The sequence below is a fragment of the Phalacrocorax aristotelis genome, chromosome 18 (genome assembly GCF_949628215.1).
Source record: "Phalacrocorax aristotelis chromosome 18, bGulAri2.1, whole genome shotgun sequence".
Lineage (NCBI taxonomy): Eukaryota > Metazoa > Chordata > Aves > Suliformes > Phalacrocoracidae > Phalacrocorax > Phalacrocorax aristotelis.
Window position 1 is genome coordinate 3,317,784 of NC_134293.1, and position 13,585 is coordinate 3,331,368.

Here is a 13,585-nt window from a genome sequence, read left to right on the forward strand (position 1 = left end):
CAGACAGTCTGCCCTTGTACGGCATGCGAAGTGTGAAAGGTTGGAATTCGGATACTTTCTTGGTTTAATTTCAAAAATATTTTACAGATAGTATCACAATACCAAACGTCAAGCCAACAGTTTAACAATAAAAAAAATATTTTAATTTTAAATGAAATGCATATGCTTAATAAAATCTAATCAGTGCTTTTAAACTGGATACATATGACTATAAATGCCAGTTTTTAATGTACTTTCTCAGATGGAAATCACTGGGGATCATTTTGAACACTAGCTTCCAAGAGCGATGTGCTTGTCAGTGAGAAAATTTGATAAATCACTCAAAATGGCTTTACTGTGGTTTCTGTGCATTTCACATGGAAAACTCTTTGTTAGCTCTTTTAAAATCCAGGGGTAAGGAGGGACCATGAGAATGGAATTGTCTGGGACATTGTCTAGCTGAATCCCAGAGAGTTTAAATTATGTGGTGCGACATTAACATTTTTGTAAGCATTAAGACACAAGACTTTTTTGGATCAAGTTGAATAAGGGGAAAACGTTCATTTTTCAGGGTTTCAAAGTCTGTCGTGTTCCTGTTCGTCTGAGTAAGTGCTACAATTCATGAACTTCTTTCCCTTGCACTTCATAGATTCCAAACCCTCTGTTTGACCTGGCCGGGATAACATGTGGACACTTTCTGGTTCCCTTCTGGACCTTCTTTGGTGCAACCTTGATTGGGAAGGCAGTCATTAAAATGCACATCCAGGCAAGTACTACACCTCCCTTAGGGCTCTGGGGTGAAGCCTGTTTTGTGATTATTTTTTGTTTTTAACGTTACCCTGTGTTACTTTGTAATGAATTCTGGAGTCTCCCTTCCTGACCTGAAGTAATGGAAATGAATTTGGTGCAAAGGATTTACAAGAAAGGATCTGCTAGGCTTCTTATGCTCAGAACTTAGGCAACTGAATAATTTATAGCTACAAACTAATGAGCTCGCTGCCTACACCACTCAGGAAATTGGTGGTTAGCCAAGTTATTTACCTACGGTTTTTACCAGACTGAAAGGACTTCGTACTCATAATGAACTTGCCTTTTTGGTAACAAATACTCATTTCAAAGAGCACTGCAGCTAGCCTTTACCGGTTAAGCGGTACTTTTAAATGCTCCCTTTTATCTCAGTTGAGTGTGTAGAGAAAACCCCGCTCCTCTCACGCCCCACAGAAGTCTGAGGGTATGTCAATGGGCACATTGTCCATAGCTTTCAAGCGTGGTCAGCAATTTTTGGTTTCCTCACTTTATATGACTTTGGAAGGGCCTGATTTCAGAGCATGTCCACTCTTTCTTGCTAACTGAGAGCCTTACCGGATGTTCTGAATTTGGCAACCAGAATCTCCAGCTGCTTTCAAACATTTTGATTCTTACTTTTAAAATGCATCACCATTTTCTCCAACGCAAGATGCAGTATTGATTCCCCGGCGATTCTTTGCTGGTGGCGGTGTGGTTAGTGTTATATGATGAGCTACGTCGCTCTATGGGTGATGGTTGGAAGCAATGTTTTCAGCTGGGGTATGTCTTTTTTAAGCACCCCCGTAGGACTGGTGCAGTGCCTGTGGCTGTGTTGCTTGGAAATCTTTGCTGTCACTACGTTAAAATAGCAGAAGCTATTAGCAGTATAAAATTTCTTACCTAGTACCCTCATCAAGCTGCTTAAAAATCTTTCTTTTGCCCTGAACAGAAGGTCTCAATCTTCAACCCTTTTTTCTTCCCATCTTTTTGTACATGGTTATTTTACTTTGCCCAGTCCTTAAACAGAAAATAATAAAAATATCTGAAAATTCTTTCATTTACTGTGATAGAAGAACTTTTTCTCCACACTTATTTTTGTATTATCTGAATTTTTCTGCTTTTGTGTACTGCTAGAATGTGTTCTGGCAACATAAAAAAGTGAGGTAGTGTTTGTGCAATATTCCTTTTATTATTTTATTTGTCTTGTTTAGCTAGCAGAATGTTTGCTATGTAATTTAGAGTGCTCCTCACTCAGATCAAATGTAAGTGAAAAAATATTTCCCAGTGTCTTGTACGGTTGGTAAATCATCTCATTTTGTAATACGTTTAGCTATTAGGATTCTTTTTTCTGCGATGCTTGATTTCAAGCACGCTCTTGTGCAACAGCCTTGATTTTTGTAGTGATCTTGCTGCAACTTGGAATTTAGGAAATGTACGAGTCATGGAAAGGGCTTTTAATGAAATCTTTCTCTAGGCAGGAAGCGAGTGGCTCTGGTGCAGTGGCCATCCTGGAGCTGCTGTTAACCGGCCTCTTCCTCCGGACCACACAGTCGTTTGGTGTAGTCCTAGTCACATCCCTTATTTCCAGACCAGTGAATGCGGTTCTCGTTAGATCGTGTTTAAATTGATTTAGGGAGACTGTGGGAACTGTTTGTGTGGGTATACGCGTCTACACACAGTCTTGCTCCCTCTTTCCAAGCGAAAAAGCCGTCAGATATGACGAAAGTGGGATTAGCAAAGGCTATTTTAAGAAGATTTTAACTTGTGTTAGAAGAGAAGGGAATGGTAAAATTACGGACACTTGGATTTTCTGCAAAATAAGCTGTGTGTTACAGAAGCTTGTTCTATTGAAATTACTCCTTCCCAAACGGTCTGTTGCCTTAGAGACAGTGACTATCAAAGTGTTTTGAGCAGACAGGTACCCGATGGCTCTCACTTTGTTCTTCGCTAAGTATTTTTTGTTATGTTTCTGTCTGAAGCACATAAACTGGGGGACTAAAAGATATATTATTTTTTCACTTCTCTGATCTTTAAGTACATGTGTTTGTGTAAGGGGATGTGAATTTTTCTGCACAGCGATGACTGTTTTTCCATTAAAACATTGTTGACGGAGTAAAGTGACCTTGAGCTTCTGGGAATTTAAGTTTGGGGAGGATGCGAATGGTTAGTAACACAGGCTACAAAAACATTGCAAGAAATGAAATCTATGAGGAAATAGAATTATAAAGTAAACAGCTTTTCTCTTTCCTGCCTCTTTTTGAGGAGAGTATTGAAAAATAAAGGTCTTGAAAGAAAAGAGAAGGGAAAACGATGTGAGTGCTGGAGAAGCTGTCTGGTTGGAAAGGAACATAAATTGTTGTACCCCATTGTCTCTGCTTCCCTTTTGATCAAATGTTTCTCTAACTGATGTTTTCCTTCCTACAGAAACTTTTCGTTATTATAACATTCAGCAAACATATAGTGGAGCAGATGGTGTCCCTAATCGGGTGAGTAATTCTTTAACACAGTAATACCGTCACTCATTAAGTGGAAAAATACTGGAGGAGTCAAATTAGATGTGCTGAAAATTGTGCCTTGCTTCGAAGTGCAAGCTTTGGCCAACACATCGGTTAGGTCTTATTTGCAACTTCATTCCTCACCTCAAGGGCTTCAAGTACTTCAAGAAACATAATAGCACTGAAGGTCAGATGGTCTGAGTGTATAGCACCAACAATTAACTTTCACCCAGAAACACAATACAGCTCTTCCAATTATAGATCGCTCCACTTTTAGCTGCAAATAGGCTGGGTTTTTATGGACTTTCTTCAATGTTGTAGTGTGATCCTGCGACAAAAAAGTGAAAGAACTGCTGTGATTTATGCAGTGTCCCAAGATGACGACAAACATCTTCCATAATTTGAGCTACCTTATACATTTAAAATATTAAATCTCTTGTAAAATGTCAGAATGAGAAATTTGGTGTTCAGAGTTATATCTCTGTTCCATTAAACTCAGCTTTTCATTAGAGAAATTACAGTTTTCATGGGTAAACTGTTCCTATTTTGAGAAAGTTTGTCATCTTTTTTAGATTGAGTTCTTTAGTAATTGATTCCTACTTTCTTTTTTAAGTTAAAATCTCAGTTCAAAACAAGAAAACTAAGCAAAAACCCAGCTAACAACAGTTTGGGGGGGGGGGGGGGCGGGAAATGGGGAGGAAAGACAAAACAACATACTTACATGTTGTGTCAGTGGGTTTGAATGAAGACTGGACACTGATGAAGAAGTGTTAGATTTTGCTTTGTATCTACCTGTTCTGTCATGAAATTCTGTGTAATTTTAAAATCCATTGTTGATGTTAACATTTCCTGCCTGGTAATCTAGCAAATAACATCGCAAGGGTGCCTCTCTAACCATGCAGAAGTTTCATAAACTGCTTGAATGCAAACAAAGTATGCGACTTAATTTAAATGGAGGGAACTAGATCAAATCATATGGATGTCATCAAAAACTCACGCTTAATTGTTCAAAGGAACAGTTGTTCTTGAGGGGGAAGCTGCTGCCTCTTTTCAGTGCGCTGCTCAGATTAATGCCAGGGATGCAGGTTTACAGTTTTAAATGCGAGTCTCTCAATTTAAATAGAATGCTTGGTGGTTGTGAGTCTGGTTGTTCCTTTTTTTTTAAACTAGGTACCTAATGTGGATCCATAAAATAAATTCTAAAGTCTCCAAGGTCTTTCACTGGTTATATGGGGCAAGTTGGCACTTTGCTATCCAGACCATAATAACTATTTTCACCTTAAAACCAAAAAGCCACGCTCCTCAAGAACGGTTTCAGGGGAGGAATGTCTGGAAATAATTCCTTTTAAAATATGTAAACTCGAAGTAGTAAGAAAAAGGAGCATCAGAAGAATCATTCTAGGGCATTTCACTAATGAAACAAATCCTGACTTTATTATGTCCTGATCTTCTGATTGGGTGTCTGGTTTGTAACAGACTTCAAAATTAATCTGTTACTTTGAACACTTAACAAAAAAAAAAAAGAGAGCGAGAGGGAATGTGGCTACTTTCAACCATCACTGGTTAGCTTTCCTTAGTATCAATCACACCAGACAATTTACTACTGACTTTTGATCAGCACTGCTTCTAGGTCAGGTGTACTTCCAAAGATTTACTCTCCTGCAAGTCTTTGAGCCAAAACTAGTAGTTTTTTCCTACTTCATCTGTCTTGGAGATAATTTTGCATCAAATTACTTCGAATGCATTCACAAGACCTCTGCTGGATTCAGGCTTTATTAGATGGTTGATGTCAGAGTTAAAAAATGTTCTTGGGAGACAGTAAGATTTTTTGGAGTGGCCCAGTATCCTTGACTTTTCTCAAGCTGTCTGCTAGCATTACCTCATCAATTTCTTTTAGAGTGGAGAATAAAACATGTTAAACAATAGCTTGCATTAAATCCCTTATTATTAAATTAAAATACAGTTCTATTTAATGGCCGGTAACTTTATTTTAATCAAATTCTATCTGACACAATGACTTAAGACTCTTTTTGTCTGGGATGTTGCTCTTACACAATAGGAAATGTCTAAGCACAATACTTTAAAATCATGAGCGTTATTAATATACAGGATAACTAAAATCTAGACAGAAGATTAAGTTATGAGATAAAGTCTGAGAATATATGGTTTTATAAGCCAGAGAGAATTTCTCGATAACTACATGAGTCTTAGTCAAAAAGCAAAACCGATTCACCTGCAGACCTCGCCCGTAGCTCAAGAGCTGTTTACTTCTGTTGCTGGATGCTGCTGGCATCGCACACCATGCCTGCCGTAACCAGGCTTTTTAAATATAATTTAGGGTAATTTGATTTTACAGTTGTGTCTAGGTCTCCGTTACAAACGGATCATAAAATACTCCTTTTATTAATTAAATATAAAAGGAAACGGAAAAGAAAATGTGGCAGGAAATTAAGAAGCTGTTTAGGAAAAAGTTTTGCAAACATTGCTGGTAGCTAGTGCAGAAAGGACTAAAAGGTAGGAAGGGTGGGTGTTGGCAGCAGCAAGGCGATGGCAGCTGTCCCGCAGCAAGCCCTGTGAGGAGGAGCGAGGTCAGAGCTGGTGGCAGAGGAGGGGAGCTGGATGGATTTAGGAAGCTGAAGCTAGCGAGGGTCTTGAAATCAAAGCTGAAGGGGATTACAAAGATACTGGTAGCTCACATGAGGCTGGTAATTATCAACCTGTTCTACCAGTTAATAGTTTAAAGCTGTATTATTACTGTCTAAAATGCTAGAAGAGGATAATGTTTTCTCTCAGGTTGTATTACGTTCATAAGCTTCTGTGAGGAAAGATTGCCTGGAAGAGTTTTGCCTTGTATTCTGTCACTTAAAGAAGAGTTTAACTGATCATCCGTGTAAGATACTTCAGTGCTGGTTTTAGGCCAAACCTAGCCCATCTAAAATGTTTAATTATCATGTGTGTTGTGGGTTTTATTTTGGCTCTTAAATCTTTCCGTTTAGTGTTTCTTTTTTTTTTACCTACAGCTGCAGGATTGTTTATGAAGTCACACCAGGCATATTGCTTTTAAGCACGATCACATTTTCTTTGAAGTGGCAGTTTCAAATGCGGATTAAGAATTCCCAGAAAACTACTAAGAGAAATGGTTCTCAAAGCACACACCATCCACAAAACTGTCTGCTATCAATTCTGGGTCAATGTTCAGAACAAAAACCCAAAAATCTAATTCTTTTTTAATTCAGCGTGCTCTGTTCATATCTTGTGAGAAAGAGCTAATAACTTTAGAACTTCAACAGACAGCTAAAAATTCATGAACATGTTCTATATAGCATTAGGCAGCGCGTGGCCTTCACCGCAGAAGCATCTGAGCTTCGGTAGCAAATGGTAGGGCTGCACCCCCTTCGGACAAATCCCACCCTTGGGCAGAGAGATTCCCTGCAGCTATTGTTAAGTTAACGATAAAATCCCGTAGCTGCAGGAGGTCTGAATCACAGAGGCTGCGATAGTTACTCAAAGGGGAGGCATGAACACTGAGAAGAGCTCCTGTATGCTGTCTTCTACGTGAACGATGCCTTGCTGATTTTAAGAGTAGAGACTCATCTATTCAATTAATGAACTGAGTCAATAAACTGATTTGAAGTTTAAATAGAAGCCAGTGAAATGCATGTTTAAAAAAAATTGCGTACTTCCCCAGGTTTTTAAAAGTTTAAGAAGTTTTAAAAGTTAATTTGTTAGTGCCATGTTGTGGGGGTGAGAGGCGTTAACGGTGTGAAGCGTAATTCAAGAGACGCCGACCTGAAAATCCACCCCAAAATTTTGGTGCTTCCAAAGGGTTTCTTAACCTGGTGTGTTTTGTGGAACAAACTTTCATGCTTACCGGCTACGCAGGCCAGTTTGAATGATTGCACGTCTTAAAGGAAAAACAGTTTTTTGGTAACAGGCCCTTGAACCATTGCCTTGACAAACCAGTTTGCTGCTATTTATTGTGCCATAATTCTTTGCTTCACAACTTAATCTCAGTTGATTCTTGTAAGGAGCATGATGTTCCTGTCACGTAAAAAGTACAGCCGAAATCGTGGTGACTGATGTAGCTGGAAACTTTGCTTAAAGATTGTGGTTTGTTTTTTTAATTATTTACAGTACAGGTTTAGGTTATTTGTTTAGAATATAGGCCAAGAAGCTACAGAGATAGAAAGGGCTACCCCAGAAATCAGTTGTCCTGGGGTGGGAAGAGCCCTTTTTTTTGATTCACATTGTACCACGCGATTGCCTGGGGTTTTTTGGGGGGGGCCTTTGGCAGGGTGTGACCCCAGAGCGTGGCCTCTGCCAGCTCATCTCCGCCGCTTCACATCGCTCTGCTCTGGGCAGGCCAGCGTCAAAGGAGCCAGGCACCATCTGCCAGCCACACCTTCTGACTTGTGGGCCTTTGTTTTGCCCATATGCCAGAAAGTCCGTATCCTGTGGAACTAGTGTCTTCATTAAAGGGTATTTTGAAAAACAGGTTCCAATCAATATTTAAAGTAAAACCTGTGTAGTAGAATTCAACTGAAAATATAACCTGCAGTGGCTGAGAACACAGATAACTGAGCACCATCTTCAATGTCTCCTCAGAGAAATCCTTCTGGAAGGTTATACAAATACACCTGACATTTCATGGTACAGTAAATCAATGGTTCTCCTCCCACAAGTATCAGAAACCTGTGGGACTGTGCCCTCGTTATATACCCTGTACACAATAGACCAGCTCTGCACAGAACGGGCTTTAGTGGCTTGAAAAGGACACAGATGTGGATGAAATTTGAGTAGCTTTGGTGTTGAAAACCTTCCAGTGGATCACAACAGAATTACAAAAGTTTATTTGCAAAAGGCTTGTAGGATTTAACTCCAAACAAGCGAGCTTTTTTCTGCTGAATTGTGTACAAAAATATATCTTTAGAATACAAATAGAAGTTTCCTTAGAGAGCAGAATGGAGCAGAGTGAAGAACCAGCAGGTCAGAGATGTTGCAATTCCTATTTTTAAAAGCATTGATTTTAACGTAACAGAATGTCCCGAGAAGATAGATGTTCTGCAGACAGCTTGGTTCATGTGGGTTTTGGAGCGTAGCTCCAGGTATAAATGATGTCAAACATGTAACAATTTTAGCTTAGTAATCTTCAAATAAGCTATTTTCTTAATCTCGTAAAGCGAGTGAATCTGCCAAGTAGCCTTCTAACCCCCAAAATGTTTCTGTTGATCCTGACCATAAACCAGATTTATTTTCTGCAATTTTACAACACTGAACGCAGATAACATCTAAGTTTCACCAAATGCTCTGAGGCCGAAGTGGCGGTGACAGAAGCTGAAGGCTGTGGTTACTCCCTCGGAGACAGCCCAGGTTCTGCTGCGAATGCTCTCTCTGAGCCAGGGTCCAGGTTTGCTGCAGCATCGTCTATCAGGGCTGAGTCAGGCGGGAGTCTGAGGTCCACTGAGTCACTGCAGGGTCCTGGTATTGGCGGAGCCTCAGGGAAATGGATGGTTTAAATACTGTGAGAATCTTTATCAGCACAGGAAATGACAGCTCATTAAAATACTAACCGTTAAGCCTGTTTAGATCACTGTCTGGAAAAAAATTAACCATTGAAGGTTCAGATAACTTGCAGGAAGAAAGGTGCTCTGTTTAGACAGTGAACGCGGTACGCAAATTAATCAGCTTTGCTAATTGTCCAGAGGCATAAAATTATTTCCGCTGGAATCTGTTTCTCAATAGTTTATAAAATGTCTAACTTTCAAAGAAGCTGATGCTGTGCTGGAGCAAAACTTCCAGTTTCTTTTGAGGGAGGGGTGGCCGAAGTAGCCAAACGTGGTGCCCCTCACTGAATGCCTTATCGCTTTTGAGCTTCAGGATGGATTTCTCTTGTGTTCTGACAGGGGAATATAGAAATGTGAATCTAGTACAGAGGGACTCTGTGTGGGCGGGATGGGTGTCGGGCGTGATGATTTAGTGATGTTTTGCATAATTGTTTGGAAGGTGAAAGCCTTTGCTTTGGCCCTCTGGCCTAGCTGTCAATGGCTCTTCTGATTTAAAGAAATTATTTTAAAGAGTTGGCCAGTACTGGGAGGGAAGACTCCACGCCAGCACGCTCCCTCCCTCCTTTGTCACGTTCTTCAGTGCCACTTAACTCCCTTTTTTGTAGGAGGAGATAATCTCTGTCCTTGGGCCATGCTCGCTCCAGGACAGCAGGGCGAGATACCGAACGCTGCAGGGTTTGTGCTGACAAAACGCACAATGACATTTTCCTCATCGCTTGGTTTTCTGTTGTTTCAGAATTTCTTTCGCTGTTGTCTTTGTTTTGAATTGTAGCGCTGGCATTTCCTAAAAGGATGTTTTTCTATAGCTGGAATAGGCCAAATAGCTGAGTCGGAGCAAAGCGTGTGCGCCGCTGTTTGCCCCGGGCCCTGAGAGGGTCCGGCGAGGACGAAGTGTGCGTGCCAGAGTCCGACCGAAGGAATCCCCCAGTTAACAGTTAAACGGTTTTTCCAAATTAACAGCTGCGGGTATTAGAGAGATCACCCATAAAATGGGGTTGTGACTCAATATCGCATCACCTTTCCAAGCAGGGCTTCGGTGTGCTTCAGCCTGGGAGCCTGGCAGCTTGTTTGCACCATCTATTCAATTATTATACTTCTCGTTTCCCTTCAGATTATTATTTCCCCAATAAAATGGACCTCCATGTTTTCAAACCTGCAGTGCTTAATATTTCTTGACTATCACAACTGGGGAGCTGATTCCAGTTGTTCGTATCAGCTGCTGGATAACTGAATGCCGCTGAACTTCCTATTTATATTTTTAATTTCCATCAAAATAAGTGGAGTTTAGGAACTGCTTAATCAGTTGTTTAATCACTTGCTGATAGAGGCCTCTTAAAAATGAGAAACTTTCATCGGCAGCAAAAAACCCACCATATTAATGTTCCTGAAATGTGGGTCTACAACGGCAGCTTCGGTGTTTCTTGAAAATACTTGCAAATTCTAACATTTCTCTCTGAAAAAGCAGGCAAAAATGTGCACATGTGCAGAGGCTTTTGTTAGATGGGAACTTTACTTCCTAAACCGTGGATGGAGAGATTTTTGCTGTGACATGTTAGCGCTATGGTACAGAAACGCGGCGTTTGATAGAGAGCTGTACTTCAGCTTTTAGCACAGCTTGTAATTACTGGAGTGTTCACGAACTCTGAAAGCATAGGTTACGAAATTTCAGTAACTTAAGAGTAACCTGCACTCTTAAAGATCTCGTAAAATGAAAAACATGCCTTTCAAAAGTGCAAATATAATGATTAAATGGCTTTAAAGAAGTATTTTTAATATTAGTAAAAATGCAGTTGGCTGGAGTACTGAATAACGCTGCTTTTTGGTTGAGCTGGTGTAGGGAAAATGCTTTTTTATTCTCCTCTTGGTTTGGTGCTTCATCCACGTGCATTTGAGAAAACCCCTACCTGCACTTCCAAAGATTCTGTTAAAAAGATAACTTTCCCAAAAATCTTTCCTACCGTTTCCTGACTAGTGACACGCGTTTGAGGTTCAAATATTGACAGTCATTCTTTGAAAAGCAAGTTAACGAATTGTGCGGTGTATTTTAATAAACACAGGTTTGCTGTAATTGGAATAGAGGTTTTGGGACTGGTACTGTCAGTCTGTACATAGTCGGTGTCATTTTTAAACTAATCCTGGAACGGCTTTGCTGAATCTCCGTAGCGTGGTGCTTCAGATAAATGTGAAGTTTTATTTGTTGGAAAAGCTATATAATTTTTCATTTGGTTCTTAATTTTGGTTCGTACTTTAAAAAAAATTCAAAGGTGCATCTGTTTAATTACAAATACCAGGTATTACTTCAGAAAGCAGGCTTCAACAGTTTTCTGCTGTTCTGTCCAGTGAAGCAAAATTTTAATGGGTGTTTATCTTGTCCCAATAGAATGCAAGTAATGTTTTTTTACTGAAATGTTATGATTTTAATGCATTTAGGCCACACCAAAGGCTAGTGCAATTTTTTGGAACTCTGTTTGCAGTTTCAATTCCTTGTGCAACATTCCATTTTAGCACAGAATCAGAATGAATTTTTAAAAAATTGGGTTTTAATATTAACTGTCTCTAAAATGGCTTTGAATCAAAATTTCTTCAGAGGTTTTTTTTCCTTAAAAAAAAAAAAAATCCAAAGCATTTTTTCTGAATCTTATGGTAAAACTGTGGCTGGTATCTTTGTTTTTCAAGCAAATTTTGTTGTCAGAGTACACAAGAACAGCACCTCTCTTCCCCGCAGTGCATCCTTGTTGCTGATTAACTGCACAATTCATTACTAGCAACGGTAGCAGCTAGTGAAATCTATTTCATTGCTTATTTTGACAGACACCTTCTAGTGAATGACCCTTTTTTTTGTTTTGTGGGGTTTTTTTTAATTTTATTTTTTATTCTAAATTGAAGTCTTTAAGCAGCTCACTGAGACCTACATTTTAAGCCTTTAAGAAGGGACAGTGGGCTGTGTGTTTGGGGGGGTTTCACTTGTTTTGTTTTGGCAGATAGGGACCACAAAGCATGGATGAGCTAGGTTCTGTTGTGCACTAAGGTCCTTTTATTTTCTTATCCTTTCATATACTTTATTTGAACAACAATAGGCTTCATTCTCAAAGGAAAATGCAAGGAATTGGTTTTAGATTATTCTACAAACAGGCTTATCTTCCAGCATCTTCTGTTCTTAAGTGGGATGTGTAAATACTCCTGCGGTTTGCATCTTGACTCCTGAAACTACTGCTGCTGCCTTTTGAAGATGTGTTTTAAAGTCTTTGCTAAGTGACGCAGAATTATGATGTAAATCTGTTCCTTCTGTACCTGCCTCTGGTTTGAGTGTAATCCTTGAAAATTCATACTGGAGTCTTCCCCCTCCTCCTCTGATAAGAGCAGAGTTAGTGAGTTGAACTTCATTAGGGGGGTGGGGAGTGGGGGGTCCCACCCACTTGTTTGTCATTAAATAAAATGAAAAGTCATTTGTAAGACTGGTAGATCTAAGATGATACCGGCACTTTGGGTATTAGGTGGCCTATATGTTAGCTGCTTGATTAAATGTTTGAGTTTTGTCTAAAGAGTAACCAATACTGTCCCACTGAACTGGGACTTCATGAGTTTTACTCCTAGTACTGTAGATCCGTGATTCTCTAGATGTTACTCTGCTTCATTTTACTCCTTATTTAAACTTATGCACCTTTTTTCAGTATGAAAGTCTCTGCAAATGTGCAAAACATCGCAGGCTTTTAGAAACCAAAGTCCTTGCATTGAGGATCTTGCAGTTATTCAAAATAGCTTTAATAAAATGAATCTCGTCCACTTAATTCTTAGTCATGCTCACAAAGGGGGGGAGCCGAATATATTTAGTGAAAAAAATTTTGAAATACAATGTTGATGCACCAGGATCTCTTCATCATCTGAACGAGGTTTTCATGTCTTTGTTCTGTCGTTTAATGGTAACTGGGCACTGACTCTAGTTCAATTTTCAGAAAAAAATGGAGGCATTTGAACAACTGTTCTGTTAATCATTCATCTCTCATCATTTAAATATTCATTTCATAATCATGCAGAAGTTTTTAAAGTAAACTATTAACTCTCAGTAGCTTTTCCGGGCTTCTAAGTATCATTTGAGAAAGAAAAGAAACCTCAAAATGTAACCCATTTTTAAAATTGACTCGTTCTGATCAGCGAGTCACGAGGAGAATTTTTACCACGAATATAGTCAGCTTTGTAAGGGACGGTTCTGAAAAACTGGAAATCATTTGTAAAAATTGACATACTCTTGTGTAAAATGTATGATAGATGTGCTTTAGTTGCTGCTTTTTTTTTTTTGCACTGAAATTTTACCAGTCCAGGCACAGAATTTACTCACCCATTTGTATCATCATGACGGTGAATCATGAGGGAAGCAATCTTCTTCTTGTAAATACGTTCAGAAAAATTACTTGCCCCTGGCTGTTGAAGGAAATAGATTTAGTGGAGGAGAATGAGCTACTCTGTTTCTTTGGTCTGTGCATTTTCTTACATCCTTAAGATTAGAAAGCTGTTATTTTTTAATTGGGCTTTAGCCCAGAAAAGAGAATATTGTGTGAAATCAGGAAACTGAGGAAAATAATTTGAGAGACCTAGCCCTCCCGCAGTCATGCGGAGAGGAGATGGTCGGTGTGTAAAGCTGTCTGCGTGCATCTCGGTGTCTGAAGCGTGTTTTCCTAAATCCTCCCCCTGAAGCAGTAGTGTAGAGTCAAAACTGAAGCGTTGAAATTCAGGTGACTTTCTTTTAATGTGGAAAACGATATT

General features: G+C 39.4%; 1 protein-coding gene across 6 annotated transcripts in view; it reads left to right on the forward strand.

Moving 5' to 3' along the window:
* The window catches only part of VMP1 (vacuole membrane protein 1), a 68,938-nt gene that overhangs the window by 51,946 nt on the left and 3,407 nt on the right, over nucleotides 1–13,585 (forward strand). For all 6 annotated transcript variants that reach the window (XM_075113387.1, XM_075113393.1, XM_075113391.1 and 3 more), the window contains 2 exons: nucleotides 629–745; nucleotides 3,190–3,251. In XM_075113387.1, the coding sequence (XP_074969488.1) occupies nucleotides 629–745; nucleotides 3,190–3,251 (179 nt within the window). The remainder of the gene's footprint in view (nucleotides 1–628; nucleotides 746–3,189; nucleotides 3,252–13,585) is intronic.